The sequence below is a fragment of the Eleutherodactylus coqui genome, chromosome 1, assembly GCF_035609145.1.
Source record: "Eleutherodactylus coqui strain aEleCoq1 chromosome 1, aEleCoq1.hap1, whole genome shotgun sequence".
In the NCBI taxonomy this organism is placed as follows: Eukaryota; Metazoa; Chordata; class Amphibia; order Anura; family Eleutherodactylidae; genus Eleutherodactylus; species Eleutherodactylus coqui.
The window spans coordinates 63,445,022-63,466,218 of NC_089837.1; the positions used below are offsets into that span (position 1 = coordinate 63,445,022).

Below are 21,197 nucleotides of genomic sequence, written 5' to 3' on the forward strand. Positions count from 1 at the left end.
TATTAATTTTCAAAACTAATTTTAACATTTTTTTTCAGTCCTCATAGGGGACAAGAACTTGCGATAGTTTGATTGCTTCTGCAGTATGATGTAATGTCATAGCATTGCATCATACTGTGATCTGACAGGCAATCTATCAAGCCCTGCCACAGGATCTCATTGCGGGGTGCAATGCCGGACCCCCGAACATTGGTCGGATCATTTAAATACTGCTGTCAGAATTGACGGCGGCATTTAAATTGTTAACAGCTCAGATCAGCGGTGCTGTTTATCAGAGCTGTTGCGGCCCGGTGTCAGCTGTAAGAAACAGCTGGCACCCACATTATATAGAGTGGGATCGACCCCCGATCCACCTCCATACAAACCCCAAACCTCCAGGATGTAAATGTACGTATTATAGCGTTAAAAGGGTTCTCTAGTTTAGAAAACCTATTGTTATGCTCCCTATTAGGGAATTCTGAATTAATAGAGGGTGGTCTTCTGTTCAGGATCATCATCTCTTGGTCAAAGTGGAGAGCAGTTACAAAAAGCTCTGGGGGACCAGTCCTGTATTACACAAAAAACCCACTCATTTGAATGACAACTGTGTAATGCTTCATTTCCCCTGTAGAGGTGCTGCAGGGAAATTGAGCTCTTGCTGTTAGGTTTCACCACAGATTACAGCTGATTACTAGGGTAACACACATTGTAATCAGCTCAATGTCAAGGAGCCTTCTAAAAAGTGGGGATTGTCAAAAGTGGAGAAACTTTTAAAACGAAATGTGAAAATCTATTACTGAGTATTTTTGAACTAGCTAACCCAAAGGCCTCTTTAACCAGCTATATTGGGTGTTTCTATGGCACTTCATAGTTGCAGCTAATGGCATCTACATTCAGTTTTATTCATGTGTTGAGCTATCACCGGAGGACCACTGAGGAATACTGAAGCTGCTCAGTGGTTTCACGCCGATAGCTCAGGTCAGCATTGATCTCTGGTTCTCCTCTAGCCCCAAGACTCCACTGCTATTGCTACAGTAGAATTACTGTAATTCACTGGAGGGGAAGAAGAGTTTATATGTTAGAGGGTTCAGTTATAAGGCTCGGGGCTTCCCTGACTCTCACGGAATGAGTCGGTCCAACGGCAATAAACCGATCCGGGACAGGGAGTGCCAGACTGATCTTTGAGAAGGTCATGGTTCTCTTATCCTCCTGAGTGGTCCGAGGTGTCATCAGGAACTCATGTCCTGGCTCTGGCCCAGATAGTCCTTGTCTGTATATTACAATTGACAACAGTCCTTACCCGGTTACCGGAAACAAAACTTTTCCTGAACAAATTGACATGGTCGGAGGGGAGGGAACCAGGAAAAAACTGACTCAGAGCCTGAGTGCTGCTCCTATCTTGTGGGTTCCTGCTGCTTTTCTCCCAATACCCCAGTAACTAGCGTGATATGACCCATCCTCTTGTCCATTAGTGCCCACAAACGGCCCGTCTGGAGAGACTGCACGGGGCTGTGTGTGCTAGGGATCCGATTTGCACCTCTGCCCTGAAGTGTGTGAAGAGCGGATTAGGGGCTGCCCATACCTGTCAGTGTCTGTGACCCCAGCCAATTTGTGGAACGTATTAGCAAGGCATAGCCCAACCTGCGCAAGCAACGAGTAAAGCAGTACATAGTCAGGGCTCTGCAGCCATCATCCAGAGGGGAATCAAATGCACGGGACTGTTCTTTTCTTCTTTCAGAAATTTTCTTCAGCTGTTCTTTAATTGTGTTTGTTTCTAGGAAAGTTGGGTGACAGCCAGCTTTTTAAGGTGGAGGAGCCCAGTCATGACTTTTGCACTTGGCTCGCCAATGTGTTAAAACAACCCTGAGCTAACCCTTCCCATGTAAAACGTCTTTTAATTTCTATGCATTTGATATTGATATATTTTGATATTTGGTCATTCACAACTTTAAATAAAAAGTCTAGAGGTGATTAACATCTGTGCACACAATCGTAGAGATTTTTTAAAATATGGGGTCTTATAGGGGGGTTGAAATCTGTGGGAACGGTGCCTTCTATTACACTTTTGACTCCGACCCCTAAGCAAACAGCTGACTCACCTGCACTGCCAGCAGATGATTGGTCGGGACCCCGTCTATCAACTATTGATGAACTATCCTGGGGAAAGGTCATCAATAGTAAAAATTTCAGAAAACCCCTCTAAAGGTCATATACATTAGTCCCAGATTAACCAGTTTCCCCTAATTTTGGCAAGACCAGCTCATCATTTAATGTGTATGGTGGTTTTCTGACTCAGCAGACGTCAGGGTAGATCAGGATCAGAGAATTTATTTATGTGTTTATTATTTATCAGGGACTAATGAATTAACAGCAAACTGGTGTCTATAGATACTTTATTGATCATTGATTACTTTGGGATCTCATCAGTCCGATACAGTTACCCTTATGTATTGGCAATGTCACAATCTGTTTATTCTTTTCCTATAGCCACTAAGAAGCCGGATTTTATTGATAAGCTCCCTTACATAATCGCCAGTGTGGTCAGTTTTCTCGCCGGCAGGCTTCGATTGATATGTACTTTACATGCCTATGAGGTCATGGGATGATTTCAATGTCCTTGTGGTCATGTGACCACTGACGTCACCCAACACTTTCCCAGCGGCTTTTAAATGTTCTTCCTTCTTTTAGGTTCCTAATGAACAGCTAGATGAAGGTTTCACATCTGTGCCTGGGGTTCTGGTTTCCTGCTCCATTTGGGAAGCAGGAAAGGGAAATCCCCGCGGCCAAATGGCTCCGTTTTAGGGCGGAACCGAACAGTGCTGAACGGACCCAATTGACTATAATGGGGTCCCTTCTGTTTCTGCTCGGCTTTTAGGGAGAAGAAAAAGGGCAGCGCTTTTTCTTATAGTATATTGATCCAGATCTGCGTTGGAATCTCTAATTAGAGGCTCCAACGCAGATGTGAACCCTGCCTATCCTCTCGCCTCCGGTCCAGCACACCGAATCCCCTTTTTCTCCTATCTACTGTTAAATTGCAACGGATGCCACTGCTTGTCCGTCGGGGAGGCTGCTGCTGCTTTTGATGGGCTCATTAGTGTGTTGTACAGCTCAGAGTACCAACCGGGTACACAACCGCTCAGGGTACCAACGTTCTTATCTCCTGCTTATATTCCTCTACTGCTTCGCTGTTGTACACGATGGAGAATTGTTTTTTCTTTCTTTCTAGACTATCGACACTAAACAGGCCGTCACTCATAGCTGAAGGACTACCTGTTTACACGAAATCCATTATTTCGCTATACGCATTTACACCAAAAAATGATCATATAAACGGTTCGATCCAACAAGCAGTTTGCACCATAACTGTCGGGTGTAAAAGGTCCTTTAATATGGAGAACAGATTTAATGGTCTTTTTATCCCAGGAGGAGCTTTCTTCTGTGCTCAGTATTGCCCCCTGCTGGATAATGCACTTTAAATAAACTTCTAAAAGAAGCATTAAAAGAGAAGTGACAGTGAATCCGGCTATAACTCATTTTATGTATTAGGGTTCTTTTACACGGGACGATTGTTAGATACTTGAGCGCCCGACAGCCGTCCCAGCGATTATCACCCCTGCACTGCACTTTCACAAAATGATGATCACTCAGTGAATGGAGGTGGAGCGGGCCGGAGATCGCTCCCAGCTGACCGCTTCCATTCATATTTACAGGTAGTCGTTCATAAATGAACGACTGGCTGTTTACAGAGGCCGATCGCTGTTTGATTTTTATGCCTGAAGAAATTGAAGGAGGAACGAATTATCTCATTAACACTGAATGATCATCTTTCCGTGATCCAGCAAGAATCTGAATGATTATCGTTGCGTGTAAAAGGGCCCTTAGTATGGAGAACAAATTTAGTTGTCTTTTGATCCTAGAAGAAACTTTCTTCTGTCCCCAATTTCGCCCCCTACTGGCATAATACACTTTAAATAAACTTCCAAGAGAAGTATTGAAAGAGAATTGACAATAGATCTGAGTACAACTCATTGGTAAGGTACCTTTACATGGGACGATTATCGCTGGAAGTAGTGATATTGAGCAACAGCCACCTTGTGTACAAGCGGCCGCCAACAAATCGCTTTCTTTTTGGAGTCGCAGAACTAAAAACCAAGCGACTATTGGCCCACAGAAACGGGCTTCGCTCAATTTTGAGCAACTGCCTGTTTGCAGTGAATGGAGGTGTGCGGCCAAAAGCACAGGCGAGATAGTCGATGGGACGCCTGTTGGGCACTAATGCAACCGACAGTCATCCCGGGTAAAGTCAGTATAAAATCAAATCAATGACAAGATTGTGAAAATCCAAAAAGCATAATACAGTACATGTATATCATAATGTACAAGTAAGACACGACCCAAATACAGGATTTAACCATAAAATATTTAATAAAAGAATCTGTACAAAATATTTAAAATGGGTTATAAAAGAGAGTATTTAGGAATATTCAATTGACAAAATATATCCCACTATATAGTATATAGAGAAAATATAGAATGATAATTTACATTTCAATATGTACACTTTTAGAATACATACAATGCATTTACATCCTGGTTTCCCCACTTGGTTGACTATCTAAATGTATACATTTCAAATCCCAGGTCGCTAGTTTAAAATGAATATATTATCCAAACACACATCCACCTATATTATTAACACAGGACGGAGAGGAAGCCCGTAGAAATATATTATTCTGTAAGACTGAAACTCCTCAAGAACCCCCCACCTCCCCCACCAGCTCCGGATCACAATGATATACCTTGTCGATAAATAAATTAGTCGTGTCTGATAAATAGGATTGCTGCAAGTTTCAGATTTTTCTCCTGTGAGTCATTGGAAAAATAATAAAAAAACATTTAAAGTACAACGTAAGGCACTATAAGTGGAATGACCCTTTAAGTGATTCAGAGGCAGGCATGTATTAAAGAACTAGGGAGTAATTGGACTCTTGAGGTGACATAAGAGTGTACATACCATAGAGGTAGCCCCCAGCTAAAGGGCTGTATGGTGCATGAGCTAAGTTGGCTCCACAACTCCTTGCTTGCAGGTAGCGTGAACCTAAGCCTGGACATTAGCAAACAAGGGATGAGGAACCTGCTTGAGGGTCACAGAGTCCAAGGGATAACATGGCATTTTACACAAGGTGGTGGGTCAGTTAAACCTCCATTAAGGGGCAGATCTATTTCTGTGTTTGTGGTCTACCCTAATGCTAAGTACACGCCCCTGAGGAGATAGTAAAGAAAGATATGCTGGAAATATTCATGAACTGTAGTATCTAAACATGTTTTATTGCTATATCATTTAAAGGTCATGGCCAGCTTTGCTTTGAATTTTTGTAATACCCATTTGCTCTGTGAATGCAAAATTTAATAAACTTTTTAAATAGATTTCCATTGCAACATTTCCTATCATTTTGCTGCTGTAAAGACTGTGCAACCCCTGTACATAGCTGGCTATCCTGCTGCTTCTGTCACTGATTCGACAGTACACTGCTCCTTGCTGCCCTTGGCTCTCTCAGCTCTAACACTCCGTCCTTTTACATTAGCCCAGTTTTACAAATATCAGAAGGAAAAGGAAGATATTGTATACAGCAGTGCAAGCCAAGCATTATGATAGTGAGGGATATTACACAGGCTATATTAGTGTTGATAGGCGTCACTATTAGCTCTTGGGCCAAATGCAAAATCTGTAACAGGGCTGCTATGTATCATGCGCCATTTCTAATACTGGTGTCTTCTTATGTGATAGAGAAGCCTTTTTGACCTCTAAGGCTCCAGAGTCCAGTAGCGACTGCTACCTCTGCACCCCCTATACCCTGGAGAGAACAAAGGCAGCATCTGCAGGTGGAGAGGTGAGAAAACATATAGGCAGGCAGCATCAGGATATCATACAGGGCCGTATTATAAAGGTGCAGCACCACAGGAAGGAAGCTGTGCCGAACATGCTGGAACATGCCATGAGCTCTCTTGTCGGTAAAGTATATTATTCATACTCCTTACCGTCTCTATGAATCTTACTTGTGCAAAGCTTTGCTATTACAGCATACACAGTTTAGATTTCTTATTCTTTACTCATGCACCAAATGGACATTTATAGTTGTGGTAAGACTGATTGGTCAGGAGCTTGCCACAAGGAACACTACCTGTCCTGAGAATGGGGGTCCTTGGTCCCATCACAAAGTAGTAAATGGAAGACTGTATAACATTGGAGATGAAAAATAGCTAAATGAACACACCCAGTGGCTTCCATATCTGCTATACACTATAATGAGTGGCTGGTTGCTCCCCGGAGTAAGGGCCAAAGTTTTTTCCTGAAGTAAGGGCCAAACACTCTGTTTCTCAGCATCACTTGGGATCATTGAGTCGGAGCCTCAACAATCAGTTGCTCATTTGAAAACCCCTTATAATGGTTTTATTAATAGAAGAAAACATTTTAAAGTGACTCTCCATTTCGGGATAAAATTCTGTCCCAGAACCAGAGGTCTATCATATCTGTACTTTATCTTCTCTTCCTGGCCCTTTGTTCTGCCACTTTCCTTTTTAGGCGACCAAGATGCCTCCATCTTTAGACTACTAAAACATCTATAGTGTAATGGTAGTATTAAGACCATCAATACACTTCTAGCTGCTCTGTGATTGGCTAGTTCTGCTCACATGATCGGTGCTGGCCAATCACACAGCAGTTCAGTGTCTATAAAATGGTTAGAAAATGTTGGCAGCCATCAAAGCCATCCAAAATGAAGCACTGAAACAGAGGGGCCAAGAAGAGCAGTTAAACCAAGATACCCCTCCACCCTCCACATCAATGGGACACTTCCATGCCCATCCACAGTGTTGGAGGTAGAAGTGTCAGAAGTGTAACAACTGCCTCAGCTCCTATTGATTTCAATGTGAGTAAAGCCAGCAAGGGCACTTCTGATTCTCTGTCCTATGACACACGTCAATCAAGGGATTAACTATTGATGATGACCTATCCTAAGGAAAACCTTTGCCCGGAAAAACCCCTTCAACTCAGAAGTTTTACAGTACTCCGTTAACAATCAAAACATGCATTCAGTTTTTTGATGCAGTTTATGAAGAAGCCCATCCATACGATTTCCCATTTGGTGTGAACCCACTCCTGGCTTTGCCTCAAAAAGCAGCATGTATGATTCCATCCTAATAGAGTTAAACTGGTGAGTGTATTACCACCTACTCAATGACCCATACTGTGGCCATCAGGTGGCTAAATCTAGTAAGCTCAATATGCAATTAGTATATGGTACCTTTGTTAGCCTCTGTATATCAATAAATAAGGCCTTTCACTTTCTCCATTGAACGAGTATGGGAAAGAGAAGTATGAGATGCTTAGTGCTAATTGCATTCAGCTCTAATCCCACCTATTTGTTCTTCAAGACAGAAGGGTGTTTAGTAGGTATGAATATACCAGCTAGCTTGGGGGCTTGTAGGGTCCCTAATTTAAAGGCATAGTGACAGATGCCCTTGATATTGAATACAGCTTTGCACATCTCTTACAGCTATTTTCTCTCATCTCCATCAGTTGGAGTCATACAAGTCACAGTTCACCTATAGCTTGGGGTCACTTTTGGTAATACACCCTGAAGAAGGCTCTTCGTTACTGAGATCGCTAATGAACTAAAGTAGCACGGAGGGGTAAATAGCAGCAGATTGCCATATGAACAGCTTTTGTGTGTTCTGATCTAATTAGATGTCACTTAAACCATGCGAGTGTCAGAGGTCAACACCTGTAGAAGCCTGGAGGTGGGAAAAGGAAGCACGGGCCGAGCCGTAGACAGAGAAGAAGCTCGGACAGCGCAGTGACTATACTTTATATAATTGTGTATCGACATATTGTGGGACTGTTAGCTCAGCCATGTTCATTGTATACAGACGGGTTGGATAGTTTGGTCTCCAAAATATAAAGCTGCAACACGTGGACTTCATGATTGGAAGATCTACATAGGCAGCCAATCAGATTTAAGATTTTATGTATCTTCTAAAGGTTTTAAAAAGTAGCAGTCTGATTGGATGCTAGGAGTGATAACTGTGATATTTTCAATTAACTTTATTTGCACAGTTCTAAAAACACAAAAGCAGATGTTCAGTATATGTTTGACATAATTTTTCTCTCTTATGTATCTTTTTGTTATACACTGCACAGAGGTGAATATAATCTGGCATTAAAGTGTCCCTCTGACTTTGTGGCAAAATTCTGTCCCAGGTCTGTAGGGGCAGTGGTGTGTATTTCTGCAGTTGTTCTGCTCTGTCATCCCTCAATTCATTGATTCCTGTTCCAATTTTGGCTGACGCAATCTTCAGATTACCTAAGTGCATCGATAGTGTTAGACTACCAATGTACTATATCTGCTCTCTGGTTGGCCAGAGCTGGTCATGTGATTTGCACTTGCCAATCAGAGAGCTATCCACTGTGTGCATTAGGTGGTTTGAAAAGTTCTTTGTCCATCTTTGAGGGCTGAAAATGGAGCCCAGAAATGGCAATTGGAGGAGCAGAAGAGAAGAACTGCAGGTAATACACCTCCCCTTCCGGTCCTGACACAGAATTTTGGCGCAAAACCGATGCTCACTTTAATGGACCTATTAGTTGTGGGATTATTAAATGTAGTAGTTTATTGGCTGTCATAGAAAATTATGTAAAACTTGCAAGGGCAGAGACCCTTTAACAAACTTGGACTTTTGGGTTCTGGATTAATGGAATTCTACTTAAATTCTGATATTTAACGCTTTGCAATCCAATTTATATCCTGCTTTCCTAGGGGGCTTACTCTTTTTCTGCCGTTATACAACGACGCTATATGCTGGCTAAAGTCAGTACTGCATGAGGTGACACGTTGGATAGGCTCCGACAGCAGAGAGGCTGGCAATATACAGTAAGAGAACCCCGACGGGCATCTTCCAACATCGGAGCTGTACAGCCTTAAATCATAATGTCTTTAGATGTCAGACAGTGGATTGGAAAGGGTTAATGCAAATTTACCCAAGTGAAGAGAGAAACCTTAAGCTTTGTGCTTATCCTCTTACAGGGAAAACTATAATGCTGCCTGCTGAGCCGTGCAATGAAAATACTGTTTTTTACTGTAGCCAAATGTAATCTTTCCAGAAAACGAACTATCCGCCCTTACTGGGTATGGCGCACAACATTATATCCTGTGCTGACACGATTCTTTGACAAGATATGCTGACCCGGTTCCTCACTACGGAACGATGATGTCACCTGACTAAACAGATTTGCTCAATTCAGGTCATTAAGTTGAGACTCTGGACAAGAGGTAAAACTCTACACTTGGAAAAGTCATGTGAATTCCTTCCCTTTTAGTGATATATGGTCATTTCTAGTTTCCCACATGGATGCAGACGCCCTTCTGTCCAGACGGGCCAGGACCAAACCTTTATTCTCCATTGCAATAGGCCTTTACTATGATTGAGTGCATTGAATCAGAAAATATAGGGTCTCCATGCCCGAAGAGGGGCTTGACTCTGTCACCATGCTTCCGTGAGGATCTATCAGCTTTGCTCACCACACTATAGGACTGGTGGCTCATATTCATACCGACTACCGCCAATTCTGCTGAAGAGTGCTAGAGAAGGGAAGGTGATGGCTGGTCCTCGCTACTGGAGAATTTATGACTTTTTTAGCTATGTATGTTTGAACAGCAAAATGTGGGGGAATCAGCAAGGAATACAGGTGAAGTGGCCCTTCTTAAGAGTCAATGGCCACTACCGAAACCCCCAAAGTCTATTGCATTAATTATCACTGTCAATAAAGCTCTGTAGTTGTTATGCAATAATAAACCCTAATTCCTCCCCCAATCATGTGTGGTACTTCTAGAATAATCTTTCAGCAGGGCATACAGGGACCTCTGGTTGTTCTCAAGTTCAGAAGCTGATGTTTACCAAACTATGAATGTCTGTAGACCCCTCATATATCCGGCACACATCACTGCCCTTTGCCTGCATGCAGCGGTGACTATGATAACATGGTAATAGTAATTATACATTCTGGTTACATTTTAATGCAAACTCTGAAAGATGACAACTATGTTTCTGGGCGAAAAGTATGCTCATATCAGTTGTCACCAATGGGTGTTGAACAGAGGATGTAACTTTTTTAACCTTTTGAGACAAGAAGCAAGACCACTCCAGAAGTCAACATGGATTTTGAGTTATGTACTGTAGATATTAAAACTTTTGTAGACAACCCAAAAAGTTAGGAGCCATCATAGAATTTCTAGGTGCTTTGGTAACCTGGCTTCTCGGATTTGTCCAGCCCTGTAGTATACAGTATATCCAAAGGCATTTAAGAAAATATTGAGTGACACACAGGAGAACCAAAATACTTTTAGGTTTACCTTGGCTTGCCTTTTTTGCTTGTGTTTTTGTTTTGAGTTAAAAAAAAGTACAGAAGGCACATACATATAATCATGGACAGCAGCAAGTGCTACCTGCAACCACAGTTTTCTACCACCATATCCTCGTACTGTTTGTAGACTACATTATTACCAGAGTCTATGTATAAAATACTGATAGGACTGAGTTTTGAAGGGACGCAGCAGCTCGGTGGGGTGGACTCAGGGTCCATGGAGTTCATTAACGTTTGAATAATGGCATGGTTAGTAGGTTCCAGATGCGACCTCAATGGGAAATCACATACTCCCTCGCAATGATAAGCTTCATAATCCAAGGGGGCTATGATCCAGTCGTCCCAGCCTAACTCCTTAAAATTGACATGAAGGGGCTTCTTACTACATCTCGTTTTAGATTTCTTGCCTTGCCCTTTATTGTTGTGACTTGTCCTATTTGGTAGCGTTTGCCGCTTTCTTCTTTTTTTGATGATGGATCTTTGGCTGTATTCTGGTGGGTCTATCATTTTAGGGTTCTCCATGGATTTAATTTTGTCCCTTATTTCCTTAAAAAGGTTCTCTCTCCTCTTAGAGTAGGAAGAGACCACCAGTAATGCCTTTTCAGGATCTGATAGACCCAGTCGATGCAACCCAAGTTGGATAAGTGGCAAGTAGGATAACGTAAGATCAGACACCATCTTCAGCATGAAACACAAAGAATCACTGGGGCCCTTTCTATTTTTACCCACGGCCCTTAAGACATTAAATACCTCCCACTTTGAGAAAGTGTCCAGCAAGTTGGTAGAACGAGAGTCTAGGAGTGTAGCTTCTTGCCAAGGGGTGGCACACGTGTAAAGGTAGAGGTGCACCAGGTTTCCAGATTCGGGAAGAATCCCGCTAATGTTTTCTGGGGCTTTGCGTAAAATCCTTAACTCGGCCCCTATTATTTCATCCAAGGAGGACAAAGTGCTGATGTCAAAGGTGTACTTCTGTACCAAGGACAAAGGTGATGCATCGTCTGAAAGAAACAAAATGTGGGATAGTAAGATACTGAACTGTACCAAACAAGTTATGAATATTAAGAATGATATTCGTGAAGGCCACATGGTACATGATAATTTGAAACAAGTGGCCACATACCGTACACAATATCAAGTGGAACAATATAGATCAAGTACAGTCCATTTAAGTCAAGGCGGCTTACCATTTAGAGCACTGTAACACAAGAGGATCTCATAAAGAGACGCCCTATGTGTCAAAGTAGGCAGAGAGAATAAGCTATCATGATAGTTCGCCATCTGCGGATGCAATACTTTAGTTAATATGGGAAACTATGAGTTTCATGGGTCAATTTAAAGAGGGAGAGAGCAGAATTACCCTCGTAATCCACACCTATAATGTTGATATTTAAAGGGATTGTCCAAGGCATTAAACATTTTTCTAAGGGTGTGAAATATGTTTAACTAGTAAAAGAAGGCATATTCACAGCTTTCATCCATCACCAGTTGAGCGCTGCCACTCAGGTTCTCTTTCTCAGGCATTGTTTATATGGCTGCAGCTGTGATGTGTTCATATACTTACATGACCGCTGCAGCTAATCAGTGGTCTTGGAGTATATACCCCTGAGACCAGTGATTGGCTGCAGCAGTCAAGTGGGTATATAAATATGTAAACAAAGCCCAGTGGGGAGGACCTGAGCAGTGGCACTGAAGCAGAGAGGTTTCGAGCAAGTGACTGCAAATACTTTCATGAATTTACCACATTTTTTGCCCTAAGAAATTGTTTTTTGATATCTAGAACAAACCCCTTTAAAAATGTTTCCACAGGTGTAGAATTTTTCTTTAGGCATGAAGCAAAACCAACCAGAAGCAGGAAAACCCAAGGCAGGCCCACTTTGTGTTCAATGGATGCCATAACTCTGTTCAAAACCCAATAATAATGGGGCAATCCTAAAACGAAAGTTAAAGGGGTTGTCCCGCGGCAGCAAGTGGGGGTATACACTTCTGTATGGCCATATTAATGCACTTTGTAATGTACATTGTGCATTAATTATGAGCCATACAGAAGTTATAAAAAGTTTTATACTTACCTGCTCCGTTGCTAGCGTCCTCGTTCCCATGGAGCCGACTAATTTTCGCCCTCCGATGGCCAAATTAGCCGCGCTTGCGCAGTCCGGGTCTTCTTATCTTCTCAACGGGGCTCCGTGTAGCTCCGCCCCGTCACGTGCCGATTCCAGCCAATCAGGAGGCTGGAATCGGCAATGGACCGCACAGAAGCCCTGCGGTCCACGGAGACAGAGGATCCCGGCGGCCATCTTCAGCAGGTAAGTATGAAGACGCCGGACCGCCGGGATTCAGGTAAGCGCTGTGCGGGTTGTTTTTTTAACCCCTGCATCGGGGTTGTCTCGCGCCGAACGGGGGGGGGTTAAAAAAAAAAAAAAACCCGTTTCGGCGCGGGACAACCCCTTTAAAAAAATAATTCTGGCAGCATAATTTTTTTTTGTAATTAGTACTGTATTGTAATAGTCTATAGAATTCAATATTACACCGTAACTGGCACCCAATCCAAGTTCAATTCCGTTGATTTTCAGGTTCCTAAATCTTCTGACTGACTACTCTCTAAGGCTATGAGCGTCGGAAGATGCTGCTGTATGGCGGGCAATACAAAATGCAAGGGCAGGTGTAGAACCACATCCCTCAGCATGCAGACAAGCAAATTGCTATATGGAGGAGCATTGCACAGGTGCAAAAGACTGATAAACAGCCACTCACATACCTACCCATTGATATATGTGTTGCACCATGCAGGCTTGCAGCTTATTAATGACACCCCATACGATAAAGCCCTACTGCAAAAATACCAATTAATAAGAGGTTTTAGTTAATATTTTGGCCAAAATATGCAAGCTTGCAACAAATGCCAATGGTCCTTGTCATCATGTGAGTCCCTACACTAATGTTACACACAAAGCACAGAAGAAGGTAATTGCAAGCTTGCATATTTTGTATGGGCAGTATGGACTGCACTATCACACAGCAGTCTAGGCAGCTCTGTTTAATTGGCAGGGAAATGAGAATGTAGGCATGTCATACTCAAGTCATCAATCACCTCAACTTATTACGTAGGTCTATTTTCTCTTTAATTTGGCACGCTGGTGGTATTTTTGGGTGCTGTTCTTAGGAGAAGGTAGTAATATTTCTCTAAGAGGCTGACAAGACACATAAGCAATTATTAAAACCCCAGTACCATTTACTTGCTGAGGGATCTGATGCATTGTCCATGCAAATAAGACATGGTCAATCGAATATGCTGCTCAAAGTTCTTGCCCAAGTTATAGAACTTGCACATAACAGTGTGGCCAAAGTCTCTCTCCTTGTTTCAATAGCTTATAAAGGGGTTGTACCAAGATTGCAAATTATCCCCAATCCACAAGATAGGAAATAATTTGCTGATCGGTGGGGGTCTCATTGTTGACTTCGCCTCCCGCAATGATGTCAGCATGCACGGTCGGCTCTCCATTCATTTTAATGGGGCTGATGGAAATACCCAAATGGATGCCACTTGCATAACCAGCGCTCCATTCAGTCTTCCCCTCACTGCGGGGCATGTAGTGACCCCACAGCGAGGAGGACAGGGGACATGGGACTCCTAATATCAAGATCAACGCAGGTCTCAGTAGTAAGACCCCCACCAATGAGCAAGTTATCCCCATCCTGTATATAGCAGACAACTTGCTATCTTACTACAATTCATTTATAGTATGAGGCCCATGGCTAAGTACCTCTGATTAGTTGGGTGGGGTGGGGGAGGGTAATGTTTCTTTTTGTGCAAAGAGCGCCATGAGGGTGTGTAGTTAACAGGGAGTTAACAGGGCCCCTCCTTAAGCATGAGTGAGTTTGTCTTGTGCCTATGTATTGTCAGTGTCTTTCATGTTGCATGAATATGATGTTTATTGCACCTCTGCAGCACTTATTGTCTGGGTTATGTCTGGAAAATGTATCTTATTGTTAGTCATGTGATCGTGATATATATATATATATGTATGCAAGTTTTTTTGCAAGAATTATGTTTTGGCCTTGCAAGGCAGAGGAATGTCTGGAGTTCTGCAAGTGAGCCACACAGACACCATTAGTTCTGTGTGGGCCGGAATGGAAGTGGCTGAAAGATATATATCAGCCCTCCCTGGGCCAGCTTTACCCAGGAGATGCCAGTGTTGCCCTTGGACACTGTGAGAGAGAGAAAGAGAGAGAGAGGAACTGCCATGCAGTGTGGAGTGCCTGCCTGCCAAATGTGAGTGCTGACTGGTAGAGAGCTGGAGAGAGTGAAGGAGTTTGTAACGGGAGCAGAACCCCGCAGATAATTTGGACTGTGAATTCTTGTGATATCCTGTGATTTCCTCCCTGTTGCACAGCTTTGTGTTTTGCACTATTTCCTGCTGGTGAGAGTTTATACTATTGTTGGACTGTATATAATTCTTTAAGTAAAGAAGAACTGCTGACCGTTCCACGGGCTTGGCTTTAAACCTATCCCTGTGTGTGGACTGCTTATTTCTCTACCATTTGGATTCACCGCAGAGGAAGGAACGATGGCGTCACATGTGACGGGACTTTCAGATATACCGCCACAAAGGTTTTGCTCATGTCAAACTCCCCCATTGGTAACTTGGATGGGTCCCGTGCTATCCCTAGGGAGAGAGCCTCATGACAAGGCCCAGCTCTACCTCGCTATCTCCTCGGCTGTGGGCCCAATCTTCGAACGCTGCAGGTGTAGGGGGCCTTATGGGAAGTAATGTTTCTCCTTGTGGAGAGCACCAGAAAGAAGGACGGAAACTTACAGGCCATGCAATGCTTCCTGAAAAAAAGCTATGCAAATGAGCAATGGAATATGCCTCCACAGCGCCACCTACTGGAAGGCAGCTACACTATAGTTCAATATCTGACCTATTAACAGGACCAGGAATGTTAACTAAACCTGATTACCCATGTACATACAGCTGTTTTGGTGTTCTCGCCTCTTATTACTGCACAGTAGGGTCTAGGGGACGGGGATGGGGGTAATATTTCTCCTTGTGGAGAGCACGATGAGGGTGCAATGCTCCCTGGAAAAAAAGCTATGTAAATGAGTGATAGAATAATGTCTTCACAGCACCACTTACTGGAAGATAACTATCCTATCAGTTAATAGGTGGCGCTATGGAGGTATTTTTCCATGACCCCTGAAACAGCTGTATGTAGAGGACTTTTCTGGATTATCTTACATCCCTAGTCATATTCCAAGGCCTGTTAAAAGGTTGAATATTGACTTATAAGGTAGCTACCTTCCAATAGGTGGTGCTGGGAAGGCACAATTCCAACACGCATTTGCATACCTCAGAACTTTTGCACTTTTCCTGAGTTACAAGGTTCTTTGGTTCCTGACCATTTATGAAGGTGTTTGTTGTTTGCTATTTTGCATTTGACCGGGAATGTTTCCTGACTCTCCCTTTGGATCGTTGCCTGCCCTAACCTGTATCTGCTTATCGAGTTTCATGAATTCTGCCAGCACTAACTTCAGATTTGTACAATTACATCTGTGTTTATCAGTTCTGGTACCTCGCTTCAGAAGCACCATCTGTAGCCCGTCAGTTGTTGCTATTGGAGGCGACTCCAAGGAGGACATGACCTTGGAATTCCCATGTACAATTCCCATACCCTCCTTAGCAGTGTTTAAAAACGAGGATTTCAACATCCTTTAGTTTTTAGCCCTTTGGTTTTTCCTAGCCAAATCCAACAGGGTCCATGCTCTTGTACTGAGATGGGTACGCAAAATGGGTCCATGCTCTTGTACTGAGTCATGACCGTGACAAAAAATCTGAAAGCTCCTCATGCAAACTGGATTCTTATAGCCAGCTTCCTTAATGGCTTACAATGCAGTAGTATCTATGTTATTAGTAGATGATCAAAGGGGTTGTCCGGTTACATTTTGACATAATGCCCTTCTAACATGCACTCTGAGATATGGTACTGTTGAATATACTCTCCCACATAATGTTTTTTCCCGGTGATGCACCATTCGCTTTGGAGTACATGGCTTCCAGCTATTACTCTGAATGGTGCATCATCAATGACCTCTTCAGAGGATTCTGTTTTAATAACATGTTATTGTTGAGTTATGCCACCAAAACACATGATCCAATTCCCAAACACAATGGTGCAAGGAGCGTCATCATTGAGCAGTTGACCAATGGAAGAATGTTTTATGGAGTGACAGATCACACTACTCCATCTTCAAATCAGATGGACATACTTGGGTGTGGAAGATGCCCGGGGAACACCTTTTGCCTGAGTGTGATGTGCCAACAGTTAAAGGGGTTGAAATTTTTTTTTTCCCAGTCCCCCTAATTAAGCATACATTACTAAGCCCCCCTGTAAATTACTTTTCTAGCTGGTTTGTACTTACAGTTCCAGCGTTTCAGCAACTTATAAAAAGTTTCCCCAAGATGGCCGCCGGCTCTTTTCCCGTCGCTTGCTGTAGCCCGACGTGCGCGCTCCTGAGACGCTACCAGCTGTGTCTCCCTGACAACCAGACGCCTCGCAGCCGCCGACCGGACCCCGGGATTGAACCCGGCCGACCAGTCACCCACCGCCAGGCAGCAGGTAACCGGCGCTAGCCCCCGGCTCCCCCGCGCTAGCCCCGGCTTCCCCGCGCTAGCCCCAGCTTCCCCGCGCTAGCCCCGGCTCCCCAGCGGTAGGCCCCGGGGCCCAGCGGTAGGCCCCGGCTCCCCAGCGGTAGGCCCCGAGGCCCAGCGGTAGGCCCCGGATCCCCAGCGGTAGGCCCCGGGGCCCAGTGGTAGGCTCCGGGGCCCAGCGGTAGGCCCCGGCTCCCCAGCGGTAGGCTCCGGGGCCACAGCGGTAGGCTCTGGGGCCACAGCAGTAGACTCCGGGGCCACAGCGGCAGTCAGTCACGCGTCACCCCCGTCAGTCCATCACCCATCACTTACCTGGGCGGCTGGGCTGGGCGGCTTCTCGGCTGGGCTGCTGGGCTGGGCTTCTCGGCTGGGCGGCTCCAGTTTCTGCACCTTCCTCTAAGAGAGGATGGTAGCAGAATGGCCCCTCCAGCGCGCTCCCGAGAAGATACAGCTCGTCTGCGCATGCGCAGAAGAGCTGAAGCGGCGAGCACACTGAAGCGGCTCGTGCTCAGAGCAGAAGAGCGGACTGTGCAAGCGCATCTAAAAAAGCAAGCCGCCAGCAAATTTAGACGGCTCCATGGAGACGAGGACGCTAGCAATTGAGCAGGTAAGTGAATAACTTCTGTATGGCTCATATTTAATGCATGATGTATATTATAAAGTGCATTAATATGGCCATACAGAAGTGTATAGACCTACTTGATTTCGCGAGACAACCCCTTTAAGTATGACGGAGGTTCCCTTATGGTCTAGGGATGTGTTACTGACAAATGAGTATGACAAATATTAAAGAAAGAAGATGGCAACATATTTACTCCCATATTAGGTTAGTTATTACCCTCCTATATTTGTAACATACAGCAAACAAACAATGAAAATGTACACCTATCCAAAGAGAAATACTATGTCTATGTTAGGCTGGTTTCACATCTGTGGTGGGGGTTCCATTTTCCTGCTTTGTTCGGAGAGCAGGAAAGGGGAACCCCCTGGTCAAACGGCTCTGTCTACTGACAAACAGACCTGATTGACTATAATGGGGTCTGTTCGCTCTCAGCTCAGCTGCCCAGCTTTTAGCTGGAAGAAAAGGACTGCATACGGCGCTATTTCTTTGGGCATTTTGTGCCGGATCTGCGAAGGAACCTCCGACAAGAGGTTCTAGAGCAGATGTGAAGCTACCCTTCATACCTTATTGGATTTACAATACTACTCAATGCCAGTAAGCTGAAAAAAAGCTTTTATTTTTCTGCTATCAGACTATCCAGCATAACCCAGCAGTCTATGACTGGATATTTACATACTTTAATAGTGCATAATGCACTAATTCCATCCTTCCGGATCCCCGAGAGCCATCTACTGCATATACAGACCAAGAACAACAGACTCCAGTCACATACATCACATGACCTTCCAAGTGTCATATTTCCATGTACTGTACACAAGCCTGCCTGTCCAATGGGCATATTTGAAACCCATAGGTAAATGGTTGGTGAAGGACTCTAACCAAGACAGGATGAGATTACCCGATTACATATGTGACGAGCCGCTTGCGTGTAGATTTACATGAAGAAGAGGCAATAGGTATTTAATCTGCATGGAAACTCTAGAGTAAAATAAAAATAAATCTTGATATTTATATAGCGCCAACTTATTCTGCAATGCTTTCAGGTAATTTATTACCACCCCTTCAAGCTGGGTACTCATTTTACTGACCTCAGAGGGATGGAAGGCAGAGTCAACCTTGAGCTGGCTACCTGAACCAAGCTGGGATTGAACCTGCAAGCTTCAGGTCGTGAGTTAGAGCTTAGGACTGCATACTGCTACCTTAACACTCTGTGCCACATGGGGCTCATGGAACAATTTTGTGGCCACCGGACATCAGGACCCATGTGCTGACCACTAGATCACCAGGGATGCTGTAAGAGGGTGATGCAAGGCTAAAGTTGGTTTAATTGCAATGTTTTTACTGGTTGTTCTGTTTAATGCTGTTTCACATCTGCATTGTTTGGTGAGCAGAAAAAGGGAATCCCCGGACCGAATGGGTCAGTCTTACAATGAAACCGAACAGCACCAAACGGACCCCATTGACTATATTGGAGTCCGTTTAGTTTGCGCTCAGCTGCCCGGCATTTTTACTTACGTATTTTGTGTCGGATCTGCGACAAAACCTCCGAAGATCCAACGCAGGTGTGAAGGCAGCCTAAGCTTTGTACCCTTAGATACTACGGAGCAAATTCCTGGGATGCAGTCAGGAAGTCTTGTGAGAAACAGAGGTATTAGCCCCTTAAGAACGCAACTCTTTTTATCATTTTTGTTTTCGTTTTTTTCCCCACTTTCAAAAAATCCTAACTCTTTTATCCATCGACGTTGCTGTATGAGGGTTTGTTTTTTGCAGAGGGAGTTGTATTTTTCGATGCTACTATGCAATATACCATATAATGTACTGGAAAACATAAAAAAAATTCTAAAGTTGAGTGAAATGGTAAAAAAAACTAAATTCCGCCATCTTTAGGAAGTGGAGGGTTATGGCGTACACACTGCGGCAAAAATGACATGAAAATGTTATTCTATTGGCCAGTACAATTACGCTGATATCACATTTGTTGAGTTTCATTTACGTACTACTTATAAAAAATAAATAATCTTTGGAATAACATAAAACTATTTTCTGCCGCCATCTTCTGACCGCCATAACTTTTTTTATTTTTCCATCCACATAGTTGTACGAGGGCTCATTGTTTGAGGGACGTCCTGTAACTTCTATTGGTACCATTTTGGGTACGTACAACTTTTTGATCACTCTTTATTACATTTTTTTCTTGAAGATGAGGTAACCAAAACAAGCGCAATTCTGGCATTGTGCATTTTTTTCCTGACCACATTCTGCACACAGGATGCAAAATAATGTGTTACTTTCATAGGTCAGTATTTTATGGATGCAGCGATACCAAATATGTTTTTTTTGTTTGTTTTTGATATTTTTTCTAATAATTAATACAACTTTCAAAAACTAATTTTCACATATTTTTTTTTAGCTGCCATAGAGGACTTGAACTTGCAATTATTTGATCGCTCCAGCAGTGTAATGTAGTACTGTAGTATTACATTATACTACAATCTGACAGGTAGTCATGTGGGAACCATTGGGGACCGCACAAAGCCGAACGGATGATTTAAATGTCACTGATCGTGGCTGCTGCTGGTGGGTGCCAGCTGTTTTTTACATTGTATGGAGCGGACTGTGTCAGTAAGGGGTTAAAAGGCAGCAAAATCCATATTAGGCTGCAGAGTGGCTGGTGTAGTTACCGTGGAGCAGACGAGTGAGTTACTGACAGCTGCAAGTAGGCTGCAATGACAGAGACTGGACTGAAGGAGCTATGCCAGACTCTCTTGACCGGTGTCTCTTGCACCAGACTCTCTTGACCGGTGTCTCTTGCACCAGACTCTCTTGACCAATAGCCTGAGGTCAATTTCACACACATCACTTTTTACCGTGATTAGCACTGCATCCCGGGCGCCACGCTAATTGTGGTACAATGCCGCCATTGATTTTCCAATGCTACGATTTTCGAGCACTGCCTGTTCTATTTTTCAGCGTTTTTTAACGCACCTCGTCCCCCATCACAATGATGGGGTGCGTTAAAAAGTGCTGTGAAACGCTGCACCATGCGTTTAAAAATACTGCTCAAAATTGGGCTAAAATGCCGCAATTGCGAGCGGCATTTAACTGAAAACATGTATGAGAGTGGCCTTAGTCTGGAAGTTGCTGCAGAAAAAGTTTCAGAGCCTCAGAAAAGTGGAGTCGGCTGTCCTTGCACACGGAGAACAACTACTTACATCCCCGGTACAACCAAAGTGCCTGGGACTGCATTGTCCGCTAATAATTGGTTCACAGCAAAGAAACTGCACAATGTTTGTGGAGCTAGCAGCGGACCGGGTGATCGGGCCCATCTGAAGTCTAAAGGTCGACCCTTGTGGTCTCCAACAGAAGAGAAGGTAAGCTACAAACCCATCAGGGCCCATCCCCAAGACTTGGCATCCCCTTTCTACAACCCATGTCACTAGAACTACTGGGTACCACATACAGAGCCAGTTCCAGGTTTCCGCGGGCTCTTGAGCAATACTCAGTGACCCCGGTCATGACACTCAAGGCAGTA

At 43.8% G+C, this 21,197-nt stretch overlaps 1 protein-coding gene across 1 annotated transcript in view; it reads right to left on the reverse strand.

The window, feature by feature from the left end:
• Positions 1–4,418: 4,418 nt before the first annotated feature.
• Positions 4,419–21,197, reverse strand: part of GDF7 (growth differentiation factor 7) — a 44,635-nt gene continuing 27,856 nt past the window's right edge. The window contains exon 2 of the mRNA XM_066596812.1: positions 4,419–11,394. Within this exon, the coding sequence (XP_066452909.1) occupies positions 10,475–11,394 (920 nt within the window). The 3' untranslated portion in view covers positions 4,419–10,474. The remainder of the gene's footprint in view (positions 11,395–21,197) is intronic.